Raw genomic sequence first — 25,708 nt, 5'->3', positions numbered from 1 at the left:
ACATTAGAACATTAAACATTAGAACATTAGAACATTAGAACATTAAACATTAGAACATTAGAACATTAGAACATTAGAACACTAGAACATTAGAACATTAGAACATTAGAACATTAGAACATTAGCACTAAACATTAGAACATTAGAACATTAGAACATTAGAACATTAGAACATTAGCACTAAACATTAGAACATTAGAACATTAAACATTAGAACATTAGAACATTAGAACATTAGAACATTAGCACTAAACACTAGAACATTAGAACATTAGAACATTAGAACATTAGAACATTAAACATTAGAACATTAGAACATTAAACATTAGAACATTAGAACATTAGAACACTAGAACATTAGAACATTAGAACATTAGAACATTAGCACTAAACATTAGAACATTAGAACATTAGAACATTAAACATTAGAACATTAGAACATTAGAACATTAAACATTAGAACATTAGAACATTAGAACATTAGCACTAAACACTAGAACATTAGAACATTAGAACACTAGAACATTAGAACATTAGAACATTAGAACATTAGCACTAAACACTAGAACATTAGAACATTAGAACATTAGAACATTAGCACTAAACACTAGAACATTAGAACATTAGAACATTAGAACATTAGAACATTAGCACTAAACACTAGAACATTAGAACATTAGAACATTAGAACATTAAACATTAGAACATTAGAACATTAGAACATTAGAACATTAGCACTAAACATTAGAACATTAGAACATTAGAACATTAGAACATTAGAACATTAGAACATTAGCACTAAACATTAGAACATTAGAACATTAGAACATTAAACATTAGAACATTAGAACATTAGAACATTAAACATTAGAACATTAGAACATTAGAACATTAGAACATTAGCACTAAACATTAGAACATTAGAACATTAGAACATTAGAACATTAGAACATTAGCACTAAACACTAGAACATTAGAACATTAGAACATTAGAACATTAAACATTAGAACATTAGAACATTAAACATTAGAACATTAGAACATTAGAACATTAGAACATTAGAACACTAGAACATTAGAACATTAGAACATTAGAACATTAGAACATTAGCACTAAACATTAGAACATTAGAACATTAGAACATTAGAACATTAGCACTAAACATTAGAACATTAGAACATTAAACATTAGAACATTAGAACATTAGAACATTAGAACATTAGAACATTAGCACTAAACACTAGAACATTAGAACATTAGAACATTAGAACATTAAACATTAGAACATTAGAACATTAAACATTAGAACATTAGAACATTAGAACATTAGAACATTAGAACACTAGAACATTAGAACATTAGAACATTAGCACTAAACATTAGAACATTAGAACATTAGAACATTAAACATTAGAACATTAGAACATTAAACATTAGAACATTAGAACATTAGAACATTAGCACTAAACACTAGAACATTAGAACATTAGAACATTAGAACACTAGAACATTAGAACATTAGAACATTAGAACATTAGCACTAAACACTAGAACATTAGAACATTAAACATTAGAACATTAGCACTAAACACTAGAACATTAGAACATTAGAACATTAAACATTAGAACATTAGAACACTAGAACATTAGAACATTAGAACATTAAACATTAGAACATTAGAACATTAGAACATTAGAACATTAAACATTAGAACATTAGAACACTAGAACATTAGAACACTAGAACATTAGAACATTAGAACATTAGAACATTAGAACATTAGCACTAAACACTAAAACCCAAAATCCAGCTTCTACGGACGCGCGTGCTCGTGCGCGTTGAACTCCGACCCGCTCTGAAGTGGCCCGGCATGCACGAGCGGCACCACGTGACCCAAGGCGGAAGCGGAAGCGGAAACAGTCCCCCAGCTGAGCAGCAGGCTGAGCTAGCAGCAGCTAACCGTTAGCAGTAGCAGCAGGGCACCATGATGGCGGAGCTGGTGCAGGGACAGGCCTCCATGAGCCAGCCGGGGCTAAAGTCCGACGGCCTGGCCGACGCTCTCCAGAGGGCCCGCCAGGTAACGACCCCAGCGGTGCTCCGAGCGCCTCGACCCGGGGCCCGGAGTCCGGGGCCCGGCCGCGCCGCTCGGACCCGGGGAATCACTTTTATTCCAAGTCCATGAGCACACACACACACACACACACACACACACACACGGTAGCATGCTAACTAGCCGCTTCGCTCCGCTTGGCGACACATCGCACTTGTTGCTGCTTTTCCGCACTTTGCTTCCCGGGCTACGAGCTCCGACTTCGCAGGAGTTTGGAGCGGCTGTGCGGGGCGCGGGGCGGCGGATCGACGCGGGGAGCCGGAGAAGTTTGTCCACACGTGTCACTCCAACCTGTTGGCTGCTAACAGGAGCCACAAGTCCGGGACCGGAGCACACGGCTCCAGGGCCTGGTGGAGGGTGTTATCTGACCGTGATCCGCCGTCCATTAGCCGTATGGAGTCCTAACCGCCCTATAGGCGGCTCTTTGGGCGTTAGGTGAAACTAGGCTGCGTTATGCAACCCGGCGAGCCCCATATAGACCCTGGCTGGGGGTCGGGCCCTATGCTGCCACATAATCTAGTTGGAAAGCAGCTTGAAGGCATGCAGGCTGCCTGCTCTGCTGTGAGGGGCAACGGGCACATCGTGTCAACAGCACGATCTGTTTCGGTAAAGTTCCCGAAACTAGTTCTGCTGCTTTTTCCAGGGGAAACTGGAACGTGTAGTCAGTTTCAATGACTTCTCCTTAAATTTAACTCAAAATATAAGTTATGGGGGAACCAATGTGGAATTTCCTGAAGACAATCAATAGTTGTGTGCTATAGATACAGCTGGGTGACATACAGTACATTTGTATAATACCTTGTATAAATAGACTGTCGCTCAATGTGGGATCACGATCAATAAAAATAGGAACAAGTTCAACCAGAACACAGATGACAAAGTTAAAGGACATGCTGTTTATTCATGTTAAAGCTTTTCATATATACATGTCATTCACACTCCTGAGCTGAACTATAGAATAGTGGAAAGTCTAGTTTATCCCATAAAACTCCCTTTAATTTTTCACACGACATGTTTTTAGAAATTTTAGGTAATACTTTCATTGTGGATCATGCTATAGTCTTACATTTCAGGACAAAGCCATACTCCTTAAAAGTGATAAATGATCATTTTAGTGAATGGCCTCACATTCCGGGAACAGATTATTTTACTTGTATTTCTGAAGATTAGTCCCTGGCTGGACTGAATCTCTACAAGACTTCAAAAAGCATTTCCAGTATTTAAACTCAGAACTGTCTCATCTCTCCTTTCTCCTTGCAATTCAGGTGAATATTTATTGAGAATCGAAACAATTCATTGAACAGTAGCGAGGTCTTAAATGGGATCAAGCCATTTATTTTTGATATTTTTAATACAATATAAATCTATTGCGTCGGAACTTCCATTTAGCAGAGAATAGATTTGTTTAAAATGGTTGGCTTCCCCGCTGGACAATATCAATAGCAGGATTAAAAAAAAAAAAAAAAAGAATTACAAACTAAATGGGAGCTAACTGAGTTACCATCAACTCTTAATATCACTCACAATTATCAAATGTATCTGTATAGCATTTTTCAAACAAGCAACATGCAACTCAACGTGTTTGACATTCTTTTAAAACTATCTAGTAGTAATTGAAAAGCAAGCAAGAAAAATGCATTTAATAACAATAAGTAAATATTATTATATTAATACCCGTCTGTTATGGGTAATCATTTTAGACTCATTGATGGTAATTACACTATTAAAGTAATAATAATAATAATAATAACTACAATTTCCTTTAGTTCCTTTTATCATTGATTAATATACTGACGGTTCCTCGCCATGCGCCCATAGAATAAGTTTAGAGAAGCGGAACCTATGGTGGGCCCGTACTGTTGATCCCTTTGATATTGCATTGCGTGTAGAGCTGGGTGGGGGGTTCCACTTGGTGCCTTGCTTTATAGACCTGACAGTATCTGTTGTCAGGTGGAATCTGCTGGTTGATTAATCAGAAAAATTGTACAATACAAATATTGAATCCATGCATGAGCAGGGACTGGGAAGGCTTGAATGAATATTTCTGCATTCGTTTTTTATATGATAAATTATTTGTCTGAATCACGGTTTTCTGTGAGAAAAATCTGGTGCTGTTCAATGTGTCCTGGAAGATTTCAATTTCCTGGACAAATGGGAGAAATTCCGGTCAAATATTATCTGTGTTTATTGAGCTTAAAAACAATTGATACGTAGAGAATGACCTCATCAAGCATGTAGATGTATAATATTTTTTTATTGAATATTCAAAATAAAATCCCGTAAGTCCCGTCAGTAAACGCCATTTTAAAAATAAATGAATATTATGAATATTACTACTTGAAATCAAATAATTTCCGTTTGTGAACAATAAGTTACAAGTGTAGCCCCTTTAATTAATATTTCACTAAAATACAATTTTGAACAAAATAAATAACAAGTAGGTCTAAATAAATTAAGTTTGTGGTGTTCAATGTTCCGTCGACATATTCTACACAATGAATATGTAGCGTCTGCTTTGGGTCGAACTTCAATATCCAAAAAAACACCAAACTATGGATGTTTGTGTCCCATCGATACTTCATCTTTCTGTTTCTCCTCAGAGTTGTGGACGCTGCGGCTCCATATCCGCTCTGTGTGTTTACTGTGTTTTCAAGCACAACCTGTACACAGGGGAGGGGGCGGGGCTAGTTCAATATCGACAAACGTGATTGGTCAGAGGTAAAAGGTCAGCCTCAGATCGTCCAAACTGATTGGCTTCTTGTTGCAACTTGCCAAGCACGAAAATGAACAGACCTGCAGACTTTTTTTTATCAAAATGACCCACCAGAACTAATTCAAATTGTGCTTAGAGGGAATTATTTTCACCGGACATTATGACCGGAGAGATTTTAATATGTCGGACTTCAATCGATTTTCCCGGTCAAAAACCGGCAATTGCGGATAACGGAAACGCTGATCTGAATATATTTTAGCATACTTAATCAATTCTCACGCTCTACTTCATTTACTGAAATCCCAAGAAAAGTTATTTCTTGTTATAACTTCCAACTCTATATAATAAATCAGATTCTATAACACAGGTGTAGGGTGTATTGTATATTGTACATTGTACTACATATGATAATTCAGCTCATTTCAACTACGTCTGTTTCTTGTTTTTCCAAATATTACACCCTAGAAACAAACATTGCCAGGACTCGGACTAAAGTTGGGACAGGTACACAGATTTTACCGTGAAATGTAGTGGCCTATCCAGAGCTCTGATGGTACGCTGTGGTCAATGGCATGGTTAGGTTGGGTGAGGGCACACTGCTGCCTTGCTCGTGGACTGCTCCAGAGGGAGAGATGATCTGCAAAACATCTACAGAGCTCTGTCGCTTTCTGTCTTTATTATGTCGATCTTTCCTTCATACACCCTGTTTGTCTGCCGTCTGTCTGCTAGATGGCTGCTAAGATGGGCGGTGAGCCGATGTCCCATCTGAACAGTTCCTCAGCGGTGGAAGCTTCTCTCTACTATCCTGGACAGAAAAGACCTGGAGACGATGGAGGTACGAGGAGCTCTGTCTGCAAGTCTGACACATAAGTCATGAGTCTCAAAATAAACTGGGGATAAAATCAGAAGTTGTTCTCATAGTAAAGTGGCAAAGAGCTCAACAGTTACCCAGTAAAAATAGGAACTGTTCCCTGTCCCAAACTCTGACTTTTCATACAAATTTCAATCATCGGATGTAAGAGAACCACACTCTCTGGACACAATAGAAAAGCTGGGGCTTGATGAGACACCTCTGGGTTATGTCTTGCCTCTGCTGACAGACGTCACTACATGTTGGTGGAAAATACTACATTTTTCCGTATTTTGTATTGGTTACAACAATAAGAAAGGACCTAATTAATCCGGCTGGGAAATTCAGGTGTTAAAGCAGCAGAAGTTGACAAAAAACAAATATGCGCAGTAGCTAGCTATATAGAAGTAAAAAAATATAAAGGACATAATAAATGGATAAATTAATAAATAAATGAAAATAACAAAATTAACCTGAAAACGGGGACAATGTTAAAAATGTGAGCTATCATCAGGAGAGGGTGAGTAATGTCAGATCTATGTGCTGACTCGTTAAAGGGCGAAAACTCGATTTGAAACCAGAGCGGTCCTCTCACTGCTGTGGCAGCCAGCTCCATCGTCCTCATTCCTAAGGGAGCGTGGCTTCACCCTTGTGCCTCGCCTTATTTTTCATCTATATTCTTTTGTATGAAGTAATTTGCACTAAGATCCGTGCAGGTGACACAGGGGGAGCGGGGTGGGGCCAAAGTTAAACTGGAGTCAATCAATATGCCGCCAGATATAGACCAATCAAATGAGTCCGCATCACTCCCACACACCTGGAAACAATAGATGAAAATATAATGGTTATAAGTTTTACTTTTTGTGAAGGGGAAAAAACAAATCCATGGAGACTTTGAGTTCTAATAGTCTTTGAGTGAAGTCGCTGAAATCTTCCCCAAAAGGGGCTTTGCCCGTTTTGGACATGGAAGTAAAACTTAAGGTTCTCACGCGTTATGTGAAAACTGGAATTTTGTGGTGTAGTTCTCTAGTCATGGAATATGATAAAATTGCCCAAAATGTTAACTAATGCAATACAGCAACTGGGATCCCACAGAACAGTGGGCTCACGCTGATGGTACGGTTTCGGTATCTTTATATTTAAGAAAAAACATTTTTAATTAAAAAAGTTAAAAGGTGTAAAAAGTGTTTTTATAGTGGTCTGCCACAAATAACTGGTGTTAAACCCTGTAGGACTGGGGGGGTGAAAGGTCATTGGTGGGTTGTTATAATTTGCATAAGTTCATCTGATTGGAGGGGAGGTGTCCAGGATAGTGGATCATTCAAATATTGATTTCTGTTTATATATCGAAAATGTAAAAACATTTCACAATAATAAATAAATAAATAAAACAATAAACCTCTTGATCAGAGTTGAATAAAAGCTCCCAGTCAGACCATTCTGAACCTGACGTGACAGTTGGTGCGCTCCTTTTTAGACAGAGCCCCTCCTGGCGAGGGAGGAGCTTAGCATATCTCTTACATCGAGGGGAACCATTTGCCGGTGGCAGGAGACGGCAACTTAAACAAACACAACATAAAACTGTAAAACTTGACCAAAAAGTCTCACCACCCAGCGAGTCCCTTCATTCCACAAAAGAACCGGATCGTTCATGAATGACGCGGTGAAGAGACGTTCTTAATAGAAGGGACACGCCCATCCCAGGGGCTCATTTTCCTACTGGACGCATTGACTAAAACATTCCTATGTAGCTTCATCTCCCGTTTCCCGTGAAAATGCTGCATAGCCGTGCGAAGTTGGGAAAAAATATGTCTATAAAATGAGGGGTCTATAAAATGAATAGACCCTTCGCGCAAAAATAGAGAAAAGCTGCGCGGCTCCACACGGACCCCGCATGCACTCCGCACGGCTGATGTGGGCGGTGGAGCTGCAACAGTGGATTGAATAGGAGGCATCACTTAATGTACACCACACTCGTACGCCACAACAACGTGTCCAGTGGACTTCAACCATGATTCCGTGGTTCACATGTGCATATTGAACCGTAGGGAGCGTAGCGTTGGATCCCTAACGGCAACAGAGCTGCGTGGGAAATGAACCATTACAGTGACGGAGCCATCTTGATCAACACCTTTTAAGACATGTTCAGAAAATGTTGAAGACAGTTCACTTCCACCAACATGCAGAAGGAAACAAAATTCAATGTCTAAATGTACCTCTTCTGACTGGAAATGGATAAAGGGAGGGTCAAGTGGAGGTCTGGAAGAAGGAGTCCAGAGAGTGAAACCTGGAGACAGACGCTCAGAAGAAGCCACATGACTGAAGGAGCTTCTGCAGGAACCAGAATTAACCAGGTAGGATGTTTACAGGATGACAACACACTTGGGCCACAAAGAGACATCTGTGGCAGAGTTTCCAGAGCGAAGGAAGATAGGTGGAGCAGCAGCATCCATGGCAGAGGTCCAACACTAAGTCAAGCAGTAGAGGAGCAAGCCCAGAACCTTTTGACCAATGAACTTTGGACCAAACCAAAAATTATCTTTTTGGCCACAACCAAAGAAGGTGTTTGGAGAAAAAAGGGAGAAGCATCTTTAGAGAAGGACACCATGCCTAGGGTCAAGCATGGGGGTGGATCCATGATGCTTTGGGGTTGTGTGGAAGCAAGAAGGGATTCCACGAAATATCCAGCGATTCTAGAGGATGGTGTTAAGAGAGGTCCAAGCCTTGAAACCAGAAAGAACCTCCGGGAAGAAGCTTCCACACTGAACATCAGTGGAAAAGTGTGGATCTGCAACATGCATGAGGCCAAAGAATATGTTCAAACTGCAAGAGTTTTGCAAAATAAAGAATGTAAAGACCCTGAGCTGCTGCTACAAGAAGTTTGTGAGGCCTTTCAAGTCGCCAAAGGAGGCGCTACCAAAGTCGCTCCGAAATGTGCCACCAGGCTTGTTAACTTTTTCACTTAGAAACTGTAAAAAAATAAAATAAAATAAAAATCACCCAAAAAGTTATCTTATGAAGCAAGGTGTCATTTTTTCGAGGTCAGCTCAGGTTCCTTCGCTTGGATATCTGCTAGAACATGGAGTTTGATCTGTAGGGGAAGACCTTTGCAGAAACTGTTGAAGCTAGCTAGCACTAGCTGGACGTGTTGTGTAACAGCACAATGTGATGCAATCTGTAAATAAACTGATAGTGAGCAAACAGTCTCCTTCCCCCGGCCCCGTCTCCTTCCCCGGCCCCGGCCCCGTCTCCTTCCCCTGGCCCTGGCCCCGTCTCCTTCCCCCGACCTCGTCTCCTTCCCCCAGCCCGTCTCCTTTCTCTCTGTTGATGAGGTACTTTGAGTGAAAGATTACCTCTCTCTCTCTCTCTCTCAGTAGGTAACCAGCTTCCAGCGATGGGTCATCAGAGGTGAGATGTTTCTTGTTATTGTGTGACACGTAGATCAGGCTATTGATCTGTCATTATCACTATTGGTTATTGACACAGGGCAGTAAAATTAACTTTATCCCTTGTTGTTGTGTTCCTGTTCCGCAGAGGACACATACTGTTCCAATGTGAACTGGGCTGGTTGATATTAAAAACACTAAATAGTTTATTCTTCATAAATCTCAAAAGTTACATTGTTAATAAAGTACTTAACATCTGTGCAATCATTTTATACTTGAACTTTAACATAGATGGGGGGTGATGCACGTTTTGGTCTGCGTGCGGTCCTTGTACGGTCTGCATACAGTCCTTGTACTGTCTGCGTGCCGTCTGCGTGCGGTCTGCATGCCCTCTGCGTGCCGTCCTTGTACGGTCTGCATGCAGTCCTTGTACTGTCTGCGTGCCGTCTGCGTACGATCTGCGTGCCGACCCCATACAGTCTGTGTGCCGACCCCATACGGTCTGCGTGCCGTCTGCGTACGGTCTGCGTGCCTTCTGCGTGCCGACTGCATACATTACATTACATTGATCAGACGCTTTTATCCAAAGCGACTTACAATTATTCAAACACCGACGGACGCAGCCATCAGGAGCAATTAGGGGTTAAGTGTCTTGCTCAAGGACACTACAGCATGCTAGCAGGAGGAGCCTGGGATCGAACCAGCAACGTTTTAGATTACTAGAAGACCAGCTCTGAGCTCCTGAGCTACCATCCCCCCTGTATGTCTACTGCACGTAGACTCCTTGTACGGTCTGTGTGCCGTCTGCGTGCCGACTGCGTGCCGACTGCATACGGTCTGCGTGCTGACTGCGTACTGTGTGTTGCAGGGTGATGACGGAGGACTTCAGAGTTCCTGACAGGATGGTCGGTTTCAGTAAGTTTACATTTACATTTAGTCATTTAGCAGACGCTTTTATCCAAAGCGACTTACAAGGGAGAATAACATTCAAGCTACATTGCGACAGAGATTAGTGTAACAACAACATTCGTGTAACAATAAATACTGCAAGGTGGTGCTAAGTAATTGTAGGTTAGGACAGGAGGTACTCACTGAAGAGCTGGGTCTTCAGGTGCTTCTTAAAGACAGAGAGGGAGGTCCCCGCTCTGGTCATTTTTGGCAGCTCGTTCCACCAACGTGGAACTACAAATGAGAATAGCCTGGATTGCCGTGGCTGTATGGCCGGCAGAGCCAGGCGACGCTCATTTGACGAGCGCAGCATCCGGGGGGCAACATGTGCTCTTACAAGAGCATTTAAGTAGGCGGGAGCATTCCCAGCAATCACTCTGTAGGCCAGCATCAGAGACTTGAACTTGATGCGGGCGGCTACAGGTAACCAGTGGAGCTCGATGAGCAGTGGAGTGACATGTGCCCTCTTTGGCTGGTTGAACACCAGTCGCGCCGCCGCATTCTGTATCATCTGTAGTGGCTTCACCGCACAGGCCGGCAAGCCTGTTAAGAGGGCGTTGCAGTAGTCGAGACGGGACATCACCAAGGTTTGTAGCAGCAGTTGAGTGGCATATTGGCTCAGGTACGGCCTGACTTTTCGGATGTTGAGTAGTGCGAAGCGGCAGGACCGGGAGACTGCGGCAACATGGTCCGAGAATGTCAGTTGGTCATCAATAATGACACCAAGATTCCTTGCAGCCTTGGTAGGAACAAGAGATAGAGAGTCGATTTTAATATCAATGTTGTGATAAATACCTTGTTTGGCCGGGAAGACCAGCAGTTCCGTTTTCGCCAGATTTAGTTGAAGATGATAATCCTTCATCCATGTGGATATGTCAGCGAGACAATCCGAGATCCGCGTCGAGACAGTAGGGTCGTCGGTCGGGAAGGACAGATAGAGTTGAGTATCATCCGCATAGCAGTAATATGAAAAGCCATGTGAGTGGATGATGGGGCCCAGTGAGGTGGTGTATATGGCAAAGAGGAGGGTCCTAGCACAGAGCCTTGGGGCACCCCTGTGGTGAGGTTGTGAGGCACAGACAGCTGGCCTCGCCATGTCACACTGAACGAGCGCCCAGTAAGGTAAGATTCGAACCAGGAAAGTGCACTGCCCGTTATGCCCATGCTTGAGAGTATGGACAGGAGTATGCAATGATTGACAGTGTCAAAAGCAGCTGATAAGTCTAGCAGAACGAGAACCGAGGATTTGGCAGCAGCTATAGCAGTTTTTAAGGCCTCTGTCACAGACAACAGGGCTGTTTCGGTGGAGTGACCACTTTTGAAGCCAGATTGAAGTGTATCAAGAAGGTTGTTTCTTGACAGGTACTCTGTAACCTGTCTAGAGACCGCCCTCTCTAAGGTTTGGAAAGGAATGGGAGGAGAGAGACCGGCCGATAGTTTTCTACTTGATTGGGATCGAGTGAGGGTTTTTTGAGCAGTGGTGCGACCCGAGCCGCTTTGAAAGCGGAAGGGAAAGTGCCGGAAGTTAGGGAAGAATTAATCACATGTGTGATTGCCGGGGTGATAGTCGGTGATATGGCTTGAAGGAGGTTAGATGGGATCGGATCTAGCGGACAGGTAGTAGGACGGCTACATGTTAGTAGTTTAGATACCTCACTTTCAGCGAGGGGGGTGAAACCAGGGAACGATGAGCCCAGGGCTGGAGAAGACAGGTTGTGAGTAAGTTGTTTAGTGAATTGGCTGCTGATGGCTGCCACTTTGTTAGTAAAAAAGGAGGCAAGGCAGTCAGCAGTGAGGTTAGTAGCTGGGGGAGGTGGTGGAGGGTAAAGCAGAGACTTGAAGGTGGCGAATAACTTACGTGTGTCTGTGGCACCGTTGATCCTATCGTTGAAGAAGGCCTTCTTGGCAGCAGTGATGCTGGAAGAGAAGGAGGACAGCAGTTTAGTTTAACGCTAAACTTTCACCTCCATGACCTTCTGCTCTGAACGCCAGAGGAGACAAATAACTTTCCTGTCGTCCACACTCCACCTTTCCTCCCCTTCCCTCCCCTTCCCAATCTCCTCTCTCCTCCCTCCTTCATCCTCTCCTCTCCTCCAGTAATCGGTCGGGGAGGGGAGCAGATCACCAGAATCCAGTTGGAGTCGGGCTGTAAGATCCAGATCGCTGCCGGTGAGTGTGAGTTGGAGCCACGGTGTTGGGTCCAGGTGTTGGTGTTGGGTCTGTTTTCACTTCCCTTTCTTCTGACCTGTGCGCAGACAGCGGAGGGCTGATGGAGCGGCCGTGTTCTCTGACAGGAACTCCAGAAAGCATTGAGTGAGTCACTTCCGGTCTCGTCTGGTTTCCATGGCAACATGCTGGTGCAACATGGCATGGCAACATGCGTTCTCACCTGCACATGAATGTTGTTGTGTTGAATGTTCAGACGGTTTGAGTCAGGATTATGAATTGGTGCATGTGAACAACAGGTCAAGTTCAGCTGCAGTGAGCTCACTGTTTGTCCAGTGCTACCTCTCCTGTGTGTGTCTAACGTGTGTCTAACGTGTGTCTAACGTGTGTCTAACGTGTGTCTAACGTGTGTGTGCGTGTGTGTGCGTGTGTGTGCGTGTGTGCGTGTGTGTGCGTGCGTGTGTGTGTGTGTGTGGTTTCCAGGCAGGCCAAGAGGATGCTGGCTCAGATCGTGGAGCGCTGTCGTAACGGCCCTGGTTTCCATGTCGACGGGGAGGGGGGGGGCTCCGTACAGGAGATGCTGATCCCGGCCAATAAGGTGGGACTGGTGATCGGAAGGGGTGGAGACACCATCAAACAGCTGCAGGTGAGTTTGTAATGTGTGTGCATTTCCTGTGTGCGTTTTGTGTGTGTGCGTTTGTAACGTGTTTGTGTGTGCAGGAGCGTGCGGGTGTGAAAATGATGATGATTCAGGACGGTCCGATGCCGACCGGCGCCGACAAACCTCTACGCATCTCTGGAGACCCGTACAAAGTGCAGGTACACACTGAATACACACATGTGTGGAGTGCTCCTCTGTCCACACACTGTGTTGGTTCTGAGTTCTCCGGTGACGGGTCATGGTGTCACTGGGACAGAGCGGAGTAGTCGCAGTTTGGTGGTGTTTGAGTTCCATGGCGTCCCTAATATTTGGTGACAGGAAAGGAGGATGGGAGGACACAATGAAGGGAGGACACTTTATTTTCCACAAGCTCTGTTTAGTTTGGTGTTTCGGAGCGTGTGGTTGAAAATAAATAACTAGACCTCGCACAAAAATAGAGAAATTATGTGAAAGTGATGTGGCCAGTGGAGCTGCAACAGTGGAACAATTGGAAGCGCCACCAACGCCGCACCCACCTGGACTTTCACCGTATTGAACCGTAGGGGGCGTCCGGGACGGTTCGATAGCCTGCCATGTACGGCCGCATCCTCCGTCTGAAATGATATCCACTCAGAAAACAAACTGTGTTCTTTATTTAGAGTGGAAGAGCTGCTTGAACCATCTGTCTAAAGAGGCTCCTCCTTGGAGAAGTTTATGACATATATGTATGTCATAATGTATTATAATATAACATTTTAATATTATAATATAATATTCAAATATAAATATTATATTATAAAGAGGCTCCTGCTTGGAGAAGTTTATGACAGATACTTTCAGTGTTTAAATGTTATATCATATAATAATGACCGATACTTTCAGTGTTTAAATATTATAATATCATATTAAAATATTAATATTATAATATCATATTATAATATTTAAACACTCAAAGTATCTGTCATAAACTTCTCCAAGGAGGAGCCTCTTTATAATATAATATTTAAATATATTTATAATAATAATAATTATTATTATATTTGAATATTATATTTGAATATTAAAATGTATTGTATAATAATATGATCTATATTATAATATAACATTATAATTTTAATATTAATAGAAAGCGTTTGATCTGTTTTCCACAGACTGGTTGGAACTGGTTACTCTCCAGTTCAGTTTGTCTCTTTCTGAACTAGAAGCAAACAAGTCCAAACTGACTTGGTCCAACACCATGCTACACCCTGATCGGATGTTCATCCTCCGCTCCTCTCCTGTACCTCACTCCTTTCTCTCCTCCACCCTCCCTCGCCCCTCTCCTCCTCCAGGCAGCCAGAGAGCTGGTGTTGGAGGTGATCAGGGAGAAGGATCAGGGAGATTTCAGATCTGGACGCAACGACTTCACTGCTCGTCTGGGAGGAAGCACCCTGGATGTAAGAGAGACACACACACACCAAACACATACACCGCGCGCGCACACACACACACACACACACACACTGTCTTGGTGTGTGGTTGGTGTGTGGCTCACCACACACCACACCAGACGCACACATTAGGACATTGCCGATGGCTGGGGGAGAGCGATTGGAAATTTAGGGTTCTATCAGGGGCGGGGGGGTCTGTTCCACAAGGGCAGGATTTGTTATTTACAAGTCAAGTATTTACACAAAAACATCCAGTTTCTACCAAATGAAGTCAGGGAACCCTCTCCGCTCCCCGCCGCAGACGGACTGATGCATGTTTTTCCTTTGAACAAAATGAATTCCATGTTGAAGAATATGAAATATTCCATTTCTGTCGTCCGTTTCAATGCTATAGGTTTAGGATATAATCACCAATCTGCCCAAGCCTACTACACCACGCCCTCACCGCACCACAGTTCCATTGAATGTGCAATGTGAACTCATCCCTGTGCTTCGCTTTAGATGTTCTTGTCTTTCTGTAGAATGGTAATCTCATTACAACCCTCTGCCCCCCCACCCAGGTGGCAGTTCCCAGGTTCGCTGTTGGTATCGTGATCGGCAGAAACGGAGAGATGATAAAGAAGATCCAGAATGATGCTGGAGTCAGAATCCAGTTTAAAGCGGGTCAGTTCACATTGCAAACTTTTCCTATAATGTTAAAGTAAAGGGGAGAATGAATAATGTTTTACAATCCCCAATATGTGGGCTCTGGCAGAGTGCTTGAAGGCCTCTACATGCGAGGACAATTACAGCAGCTATGCAGCTCCGCAGGCCGCCTGCCACATCACGCCGCCTCTGCAACGTGACGTGGATGTTGCACGGCATTGATTGGTCGGTAGCAAATGGAGGCGGAGCTCAGACTGGTGTGAATTAGGGCTGGACGTAATTATCACAATATATATTTATTAGTAATAATGCTCAATCTACCATTTTAACTGTATCCTGATGGCTTTACATCAAACACTGAATAAATATAATAATAATTTAGTAAAAACAAATGAGATAACTAAATACAATAAATAATATATAAATATATATTATACTGGAGTGGACTCGCTCTCCTTTTGTGGGGATGAGGGCTGCACCTGGCTTGGTTTGGGAGAAGGGCAAGTTCAAGTTGGTGTTTAAGGCACGTCGTCAGCTCCGGGCGGAGAGCGCCGGGGCCGGGGTGAGAGTGGAGCAAGCGCTCCTGGAACCCAAAACTTGTCAGACGATTGGCTGCTCACGTCACATGGTTGGTTCTCTGCTCTACGATTGGCTGCTCATGTCACATGGTTGTTTCTCTGCTGTACGATTGGCTGTTGGTGTCATCTTTGTAGGTAGAGGAAAAGTGACTAAAAAAACAGTCGAAAATAAATCATATTACATTACATTTAGCAGACGCTTTTATCCAAAGCGACTTACAATTGTTCAATCACCGACGGACGCAGCCATCAGGAGCAATTAGGGGTTAAGTGTCTTGCTCAAGGACACTACAGCATGCAAGCAGGAGGAGCCTGGGATCCAACCAGCAACCGTTAGATCACTAGACCACCAGCTCTACCGCCTGAGCTACCATCCCCATCTACATCATAAATTTATCATCATCGTTATCGCGGAACTGATCAAAATAGTTTTATCACCCAGCCCTAGTGTGAATATTCAGAATGTTGAGGGATATTGTGATGTAGAATGCTCAACAGAAATCCTGTTAGCTTAGCAGACAGGGTGGTGCACATGGAGTGGAATGTGTAACTGGTTGCTGCAATGTCACTACTCAAACTGGCCTTATTTTGCCGGATGCGCAAGTTGGATGACAAAAGAAGTTTCCTGCTCTCGAGAAAAAGTTGTGCACCTTTTGTAATACATTGTCACCTCATGTGCAGAGTGTAATGACACCATGCTGAGGAGGCTGCACAGAGCCTTGTCAGACGCTTAAATTGCAAGATGTTTGTGACAATGTATGAAGAATTGAGACAAGTCACTCAGAACCACGTTGAGGACTTTAGCTCCATGAACTCTGCTGTGTGATGCTCTAGATGACGGAATCAGCCCAGAACGTGTTGCCATGGTGATGGGTCAGCCAGACCGCTGTCAGCATGCCGTTCACCTCATCAACGACCTCATCCAGACCGCGCAGGTAACACACACACACACACACACACACACACACTACTTTGTGTTTGTGTGGACATGTACATAGAATGTGTGTGTGTTGGAGAAACACTGTAAATATGTAGCACTGGGTGTTTGGAACATTTTAAAGTGTGTGTGTGTGTGTGTGTGTGTGTGTGTGTGTGTGTGTGTGTGTGTGTGTGTGTGTGTGTGTGTGTGTGTGTGTGTGTGTGTAGGAGCGGGATGGTTTTGGTTCAGCCATGCGTTCTGGTCGGGTCAGAGGTCGCAGTGACTGGGCCGTTGGTTCTCCAGGACCTCTACAGGAAGTGACCTACACCATCCCTGCTGACAAGTGTGGCCTTGTCATTGGAAAAGGTAGGCCACTTCCCGCTAGGCCACTTTCACCTCCACTTCCTGCTAGGCCACCTCCACTTCCTGATAGGCCACTTCCACTTCCTAATATGCCACTTCCCGCTAGGCCACTTTCACTTCCGCTTCCTGCTAGGCCACCTCCACTTCCTGATAGGCCATTTCCACTTCCCGCTAGGCCACTTTTACTTCCACTTCCTGATAGGCCACCTCCACTTCCTGATAGGCCACCTCCACTTCCCGCTAGGCCACTTTCACTTCCACTTCCTGCGAGGCCACTTCCACTTCCCGCTAGGCCACTTCCTGCGAGGCCCCGTCCTCTTCCTGCTAGGCCACTTCCACTTTTTGCTAGGCCACTTCCCGTGAGGCCAATTCCACTTCCTGCTTGGCTCCTTCCTCTGGAAGCTTTCTTCTGAGCTCTTAACGATTAGTTTGAATTAATAAAAAAGTTCTTAACGCCAAAATAATGGACTTGTTGAAGCTCGATAAAACAATTTGTAGTCTTAGACCATAAATTATATGAAATGCAAATAACTGTCAATTACCCAGATCAAAACAATGCATTTAAAACAACTACTGCCCTCATCTTGCCTCATGTTAGATGTACTGTATATAACCATTGTGTTCCACGTTGACCAGTAAAGGTATAAGCACAGCAGGGGTAAAACTATAAATCTATGGAAGAAAGAGAGAGGATAGGGATGGAGAGACAGGCAGGCAGAGAGACAGGCAGGCGGGGCAGTGGGGTGGGGGGGGCATTAGTCATTCAGTCTATTTAAAAGCTCTTTAAAGCCACTGAGCGCTCATTGTGAGGAGGGAGGAGCAATGGAACCGTCAACTGGTTCCCATTAGACACCATATGGTGAGTGTGCCGTCAGGCTGGTGGTCTGGTGGTCCCCCCCAACTCTACTGGTCCATTAAGGTCAGTTTCATTTGGTTAACAATGGGTTAATGACCTCAGGACAGTCTATTGGTCTGGGGTGAAGGGGGGGGGTATCAAATGCATCTCCTCGTGCCGTGGAGCAGAGGAAGCATCTGCTTCGATGACATTTCTGCAGTGTTTGGATGAAGGGCACGGTGTGGTGTTGACCTTTGACCTGTGTGATGTCATAGCCAGATCCGGAGTGTTAGTGCAGTCTCACAGAATGACCCGTGTGTGTGCAGGTGGCGAGACCATTAAGAGTATTAACCAGCAGTCTGGAGCTCACGTGGAGCTGCAGAGGAACCCTCCTCCCTCCACGGACCCCAACACCCGGGTGTTCACCATCAGAGGCTCCGCCCAGCAGCTGGAGCTCGCACGCCAGCTCATCGACGACAAGATCGGGGTAAAAGCTCATGCTGCTTGGCCCAAGGGCTGCCTGCAGGGGGATTCATCCATTAACTCCCTCACCTGTAGCTGAGTTTGATCTCACCTGGAAGTAAACAGCTTCAGCTCCAGAACCTGGAGACATTCTACTGCATGTGAAAGACTTTCAAAGCAACAAGTGTAACCCCCCTCTCCCCCCCAGGGTTCAGGTATTATGAGTAATGGAGGCTTTGGATTCAGTCCTTTCACCCAGGGTCCTGCAACACACCACAAGTAAGACACACGGTGCCATGTGGAGTTCGATGCTGTTTCTTTGACCGTTTTCCCCTTATTTAATTTGGTTGATTTCCTCATTCTGCACGGCACCAGCTTTCAGGTTTATAAACACACATTTTGTATATTTTTATGATAATTTATATTTTAATTGCTTATTAGTCATTCAGTCTTTTTAAAAGCTTGATATTTTAACGAATGTTGTCATCAATTTTTGTATTGATGTTTCGTTCATTTCAGCTGTGGCAGCGCTCAGACGTTCGTGGCAGGAGGATGGGGAACGTACCAGACCAGCTGGCAGAACAGTGGCCAGCAAGACCCCGGTAACACACTGTACACACACACTGTACACACACTGTACACACACACACACTGTACACACACTAACACACACTGTACACACACACTGTAACACACTGTACACACACACACGCTGTAACACTGTCACACGCACACACACTGTCACACACACATTGTAGCACTAACTCACCCACTCTAACACACTGTCTCACACACACTGTAACACACTGTGTGTGTGTGTGTCTGTGTGTAGGTCAGCAGAACCAGACTCAGAGTGTGGTGACGGACTACAGTAAGGCCTGGGAAGATTACTACAAGAAACAGAGTAAGCTGTCTGTCCGTCACCTTGTCTGTCTATCGCCCTGTTTGTCTATCGCCCTGTCTGTCTGTCTGTCGCCCTGTCTTTCTGTCGCCCTGTCTTTCTGTCGCCTTGTCTTTCTGTTGCCTTGTCTGTCTGTCGCCTTGTCTGTCACCCTGTCTGTGGCCCTGCCTGTCTGTTTCCCTGTCTCTGTTGCCCCGTCTCTATGGCCCTGCATGTGTGTGGCCCTTCCTGTCTGTGGCCCTGTCTGCTGGTTGTATAGTCTGTGGTGTGTGGCCCTCCTCATCATCATCATCATCATCATCATCATGTGTGTGCAGGTCAGTCCTCTCAGCAGAGTTCTGTTCCAGACTACAGTGCAGCGCTAGCAGAGTACTACAGACAGCAGGGGCCCTACCTGTGGCCCCCGTCCCAGCCTCAGATACAGGTACCAAGCCATATGGAGCCGCGCCCCAAAGTAGTGGTGAATAAGCACAGGTGTCAAATGAAGACACTAAGTGCATAAATGTACTCAATTATTCATAAAAAATATATATGCACAGAGCCATTTTAGAGAGGGGGGCCCTGCCCCCTCTGCCTGGGGCGGGGCCCCCTTCAAACATTTTACTCTTGTTTTCGTAACATCAACAAAATAAAAAATAGATTAAGAGTGTTGTGAGCGTCGTTGACAAACCACAGCAACACTGGCCTCTCGCCACACAGTGGCCCCGCCCCCACACACTGGCCCCTCCCACTCCACATGGTAATAGTTTGAATGTGTTTGATCTGTGTTTCTTGTCTGATATCACTTCCTGTTTGTTTAGGATCACTAGAGGCTGCCATTGTTTTGGATGGTCGTCCACGGCAACAGACTTGGCGTTCCTTAGCGACCCTCTGCGGCTTCCTTCTTCCTTTTTGTAGAACCAAACTAAGGATTAAATCAACAACTCTTTGTTTCTGATTTTTAACCATAAAGTTGATATTTTGACGGGCAGATTTTTGGTCTACACGATATAGAGCTGTTATTTTCCTTTGTTTTTTATCAAACTTGAACTTAAAAGATGTATCAGTGTGGCTTTGAACAAAATCCAGTATAATCTATATTTTGTCTAGTTTTATTTTGCAATACAACGGTATGAGGCTTAGCAGTCTTGAGGAAGATGATCATGTGTTATTATTTTGTGAATGTTTTAAAGCATGCGTCAGATTGTGTGTTGACTCTGTTATTATTGTTTTTCTTTCTTTTTTTTATTTTTTATTTTATTTTATTTTTTTTTATTTTTTTTTGTAGAATCATTTTAATGGCGTCAGCCGGTATTTGTTTTTCTACTAGATCCCTGTCGGATGACTGTTCTAATTTTACCTGTTTGGTGGCCATCATGGAGGTGCAATGACGTGTTTTGGTTTAATGGTTTCATAGTTCTTATTCCCGTAGGCTCCTGCGATTCTTAAGTTTTTATGATGTGATGATGCAGAGCAGCCTGAGGCCCCGCCCACCTGGGCTCAACCATCCACCGCAACCCTGGGGCGTGTTATCACCGCTGTAGAGCCGTGCTGATTGGACCGCTCTACCTGTAGAGCCGTGCTGATTGGACCGCTCTACCTGTAGTGCAGTCTACCTGTAGAGCTGTGCTGATTGGACCGCTCTACCTGTAGAGCTCTGCTGATTGGACCGCTCTACCTGTAGAGCTGTGCTGATTGGACTGCTCTACCTGTAGTGCAGTCTACCTGTAGTGCAGTCTACCTGTAGAGCTGTGCTGATTGGACCGCTCTACCTGTAGTGCAGTCTACCTGTAGAGCTGTGCTGATTGGACCGCTCTACCTGTAGTGCAGTCTACCTGTAGAGCTGTGCTGATTAGACCACCCTACCTGTGGAACTGTGCTGATGTTTGAGCCCAGAAGTGGCTGACGGTGGACCTGGCTGCTCTATGCTCTTTCTGTGTGATATTAATAATAATGGTGAGGATGATATTGCGTTCTCCTGTACAGGGGTCTATTTAAATCTGTTTATCCAATATGAATATTAATTTTGTCAATAAGAGAATATGGTTTATGTAAATTTCCACTCTGGCGGGTGCTGTTATCTTGTTAAGATGTTGTTTAATTCACATGTTGTGTCTCACCAATGACAGAGAAGCTATGTTATATTCTCAAGACTGCTAGGCTACCTGTCTCACTGTTTCTGTCTCTCTCTCGCTGTCTCTCTGGGTGCCCCCCTGCGACGAGTCTGACGTAGTTCTTTAGTTCATTCTGATCACATGATCAGGGTTTCCAGCCTCCGTGAGGGCGTTTCCATGGCGAGGAGAGCTGTGAGGGGCTTCAGTCCCACATCCGGCGCCCGGCGGACGGTGGCTTGCGTCCCCCGTCCCCCCTCCCACCACCCCCCACTTCCTGTCCCGGGTGGGGGGCCCGGGGGGCGGGCGCTCGGCACCCTGAATTAAGTTGTTTTTCTAACTGTATAACCTTGAGATTTTTCTAGAATATTCTATTGACCGATAGAGTCGTCTATGTACTAGAGCTGGCTGAGGAAGCGGTAATTAACATGTGGGTAATAAATGCTCTACTTTCTGATTGAACCTCTGTCGCACTTGTGATTATTCTCCCTAATGTTTCAAAGGGTTAAAACCACCAAAAGTCCTGAATAATAAACAGGCTTTGTTTTATGAAAGCTTCTACCTGTTGTTTAGTATTTGATGAAATGAGTTCACCACATCAAAAGAAATTCTGCAGTTTAAGATGATTTCCATGTTTTCGTTTAAAATAAACGATCTTCAGCGTCCTTTACCTCCATCATGGCCGCTCCCCTCGTTCCTCCTGGGCTGATGAAGGTGGCGGAGACTTTCTGCAGCTCTTGTCCACCTCTGTTCTTTTCCTCCCTCTCTCCTTCTGCCATTCTCTCTAATTACAATCTCACTGCTGTGTTGCCATGGAGACCGGAGGCTGTCGCTCTGCTGTGATGCTCAACAGTGAAAATGGAAAAACCCAAAATGAAAGAAAAGTGAAAGAGCACGATGCAGCGCCCACTTCCTGTTCCTGTCTGATCAATAATTCATGTTTCCACAACAGATGGAACATTCCACAGGCTGATGTCATCTGTCATTAGGACGCTACTGTAATCACACTGCACACACACTGAATACTGTACACGCTGTAATCACACATCCTGGGTGGTGTGTACAGGCGCTCAGCAGCCGTAAAATACAGGATGCGGCGCTGTAAGTACAACTAGAGTGTGTGATGAATCATTTAAATAATGGTTATTTGGAAGGAGGCCAAATGGGCCCCATGGATGTGGAATCAGCTCTGATGGACTGTCTACCTCCTCTGCCGCATCCTCTTCAGTCCTTTCTTAACTGGAACTAAAACTCTCGTTATGTTTTACGGTGAAACGGTGAAAATATAAAGATGGAGTATTGTCAGACCCTGCAGTGGTGCTCAAAGTGCGATCTGCGGACCCCCAGGGGTTCAACCCAAAAGAATCCGAAATCCAATCCAGTATGTACTTCTCACTCTTTATTAGGAATGTGAAGTTAAATGTGGTTCTGGGTCCACAGGATGTGGTTCTGGATCAAGGGTGTGATTGTGGATCCAGGGTGTGGCTTTGGTTCCTCTTGAGCTTCTTTCCAACACAAACGGTTTTTCAAACAGTTATAATGAGCCCTCCAAGCTGCGGTGCGGCAGGAGGGGACGCGGAATGGACGCGGCATGGACGCGGTGCGGGGGGGGGGGGGGGGGGGGGGGGGGCTCAGTGAAAGTCTTTTTATTAAGGATTATCACGAGGAGCGCGCGGCTCCGTCTGGTCGCTGTGCGCGTGGAGCACTCTGATTGTGTCGCGTTGTTCGCATGAATATGCATCGCTGTTGCTTTATGACGTCAAGCGGAGATGGAACAATATCACTCCTGTTCCTGCACGTCCTGCCCTTTATTTCTCCTCTCCTCCTCTCCTTCTCTCCTTCCTCTCCCTCCTCTCCCTCCTCTCCCTCCTCTCCTTCTCTCCTCCTCTCCCTCCTCTCCCTCCTCTCCTTCTCTCCCTCCTCTCCCTCCTCTCCCTCCTCTCCTCCTCTCCCTCCTCTCCTTCTCTCCCTCCTCTCCTCCTCTCCTTCTCTCCTCCTCTCCTTCTCTCCTCCTCTCCCTCCTCTCCCTCCTCTCCTCCTCTCCCTCTCTCCCTCCTCTCCTCCTCTCCTCCTCTCCTCCTCTCCCTCCTCTCCCTCCTCTCCCTCCTCTCCTTCTCTCCCTCCTCTCCCTCCTCTCCTCCTCTCCCTCCTCTCCTCCTCTCCTTCTCTCCTCCTCTCCCTCCTCTCCTTCCTTCAGCTGGTGCAGACAGCCGCTCCATCCTTCTTTTCTCTCTCTCTTGTTTTTACGCGTGCCAGTCACCTGCCGCTCCTTCCCTCCTCCTCGTCCTCCCCCTCTTCCTCCTCCCCTCCTCACTTTTCTTTAATTCTCATTCAAGTCGAACCTCTGTTAGAGTCTCATTAAAGTGCAGAACAAATCAAATTCATTTGGAAACAGCGGAACCTGCTGCCGCTCCGTGCCGCTCCTTGCCGCTCGGTGCCGCTCCTTGCCGCTCCGTGCCGCTCCTTGCCGCTCCGTGCCGCTCCGCGGTACGCACCGTGCGCCGATTCCTCCGGTCTCACTAGAATTCCGTAGTGTGAAATAGATTTGATTAAATAAAATTATAAACTACAGTATTGTATTTTATAAAATACATGTTAAGCGAAATATATTTAGACGTGTATTTATAATTATTTTCTAAATATATATTAAATATATTACGACACACACAAAGCTTTAACACAACCAAGATTATATTTTCTCCTTTTCTCTTTTATTCATTTTGCTTTTTTAGTAATTTATTATAATATTATTATTATTATTATTATTATTATGTAGAAAGTCTTAAACAAGAAACGCACCTTATATAATTGAAATACTGATTCCCGTTCAAGGGTTTTTCTTGTGCCGCACTATCCAACGAAATGAAAAGAGTAAAAGTCAAATGAACGCAGCGTGTGATATGAAGGCACAGCAAGTACAAAGAACATGAACAATAATTAATACAAATATGAATTAACCCTTCAAAGGGACTATCAATCAGGAGTTTTATGATTCCTTCACGAAGGTAAAACATCATTTGGAATCAGAAATTACTATTGCTATATATTAGTATATAATAGTATTACTATATATTAGCATAGTATATATTTGTATATTATAGTATTAATAAAAATAAGTATATGATAGTATTAGTATACACTAGTATATACTAGTATTGCTATATTTAAGTATTTAATAGTTATAGTACATGTTAGTACATAATAGTTATAATATATATTAGTATAAAATTGTATTAGTATATATTAGTATATAATATTACTATTACATATTTGTATATAATAGTATCACTATATATAAGTATATAATTCTATCAGTATATATTAGTATATAATACTTATAATATATTAGTATATAATAGTATTTGTATATAGAAGTATATAATAGTATTAGTGAATATAAGTATATAATAGTTATAGAATATATAAGTATATAAGAGTTATATTATATATTAGTACATAATAGTTACAGTATATATTAGTTAATAATAGTATTAGGATATATAAATATATAATAGGATAGTATATACTAGTATATAATAGTATTACTATATTTTAGTATACAACAGTTATAGTATATATTCGTATATAATAGTTATAGTCTATATAGGTATATGATAGCATTAGTATATATTAGTATTTAACAGTCTTAGTATATATTATTATTGCTGTATAATTATAAAATAGAAAGTTTCCCCCCAAAAAATCGGGGGCAACAATTGTGTGACGTGTCTCGCGAGGCGACAATGAATCAAACTCATAAATATCAGATGAGGAGCAAAAGCAGCTGAAGCTGCAGCTTAATCCCAAATAATCTGTTTTCCTGCTCCGTCACTCAGCCTTTCATGCTGCTGCACACCCTGACACGCACACACACACACACACTAACACACACACACCAACACACACACACACACACTAACACACACTAACACCAACACACACTAACACACACTCACACACACACACACACACACACACACACTAACACACACACACACACACACACACACACACACACACACACACACACACACTAACACACACTAACACACCCTGACACGCACACACACACACACACACACACACACTAACACACACTCACACACACACACACTCACACACACACACACACACTAACACACACACACACTAACACACACACACACTCACACTAACACACACTAACACACACACTAACACACACACTAACACACACTAACACCAACACACACTAACACCAACACACACTAACACACACACACTAACACACACACACTAACACACACACACTAACACACACTCACACACACACACACATACTAACACACACACACACACACACACACACACACACACACACACACTAACACACACACACACACACACACACACACACACACACACGCACACACACACACACACACACACACACACACCTCTCCGTCGCTTCTGCATATAAACACAGGTTCCTGCTCAGAACAGAGAAGGAACGTGAGGCGGTGAGACAGGCAGGCAGACGGATAAACAGACAGACAGACAGCAGTGTATAAAACCGCCTCCTGTCTCCTTCTCCGCCACTCGCTCCGTGTGATGGATCACTTCACTTCACTTCACTTCACTTCACTTCACTTCACTTCACTTTAATTTAATTTAATTTAATTCATTTTATT

At 44.0% G+C, this 25,708-nt stretch overlaps 2 protein-coding genes across 2 annotated transcripts in view; both read left to right on the top strand.

Annotated features, from left to right (window-relative positions):
- The first annotated feature begins 1,944 nt into the window (after positions 1-1,944).
- Positions 1,945-21,500, top strand: LOC307233317 (far upstream element-binding protein 3-like). Its single transcript, XM_080004636.1, has 18 exons — positions 1,945-2,079; positions 5,555-5,660; positions 9,050-9,083; positions 9,930-9,976; positions 12,107-12,178; positions 12,265-12,322; positions 12,659-12,821; positions 12,896-12,994; positions 14,147-14,251; positions 14,806-14,908; positions 16,303-16,403; positions 16,615-16,753; positions 17,912-18,072; positions 18,256-18,326; positions 18,567-18,649; positions 18,880-18,951; positions 19,266-19,372; positions 19,749-21,500. Exons 1-18 carry the CDS (start codon positions 1,987-1,989, stop codon positions 19,755-19,757), a joined length of 1,623 nt encoding a protein of 540 aa, XP_079860762.1. The 5' UTR covers positions 1,945-1,986; the 3' UTR covers positions 19,758-21,500.
- Positions 21,501-22,479: 979 nt separating this feature from the next.
- LOC307232627 (PR domain zinc finger protein 12-like) overlaps positions 22,480-25,708 on the top strand; it is a gene marked incomplete at both ends in the record, with an annotated part of 14,520 nt that continues 11,291 nt past the window's right edge. Inside the window, one exon of the mRNA XM_080003728.1 lies at positions 22,480-22,498. Within this exon, the coding sequence (XP_079859854.1) occupies positions 22,480-22,498 (19 nt within the window). The remainder of the gene's footprint in view (positions 22,499-25,708) is intronic.

The sequence above is a fragment of the Zeus faber genome (assembly GCF_960531495.2).
Source record: "Zeus faber genome assembly, chromosome: 7".
In the NCBI taxonomy this organism is placed as follows: domain Eukaryota; kingdom Metazoa; phylum Chordata; class Actinopteri; order Zeiformes; family Zeidae; genus Zeus; species Zeus faber.
The sequence above is the reverse complement of the archived record's forward strand: the minus strand, read 5'-3'. Positions and strand labels throughout refer to the sequence as shown.

Excerpts from the sequence above, each read along its gene's own strand:
- LOC307233317 (XM_080004636.1), top strand. The coding sequence starts at position 1,987 with ATGATGGCGGAGCTGGTGCAGGGACAGGCCTCCATGAGCCAGCCGGGG. Across the intron at positions 12,995-14,146 it reads GAGACCCGTACAAAGTGCAG|GCAGCCAGAGAGCTGGTGTT; the intron begins GTACACACTGAA and ends CTCCTCCTCCAG. Across the intron at positions 16,754-17,911 it reads TGGCCTTGTCATTGGAAAAG|GTGGCGAGACCATTAAGAGT; the intron begins GTAGGCCACTTC and ends GTGTGTGTGCAG.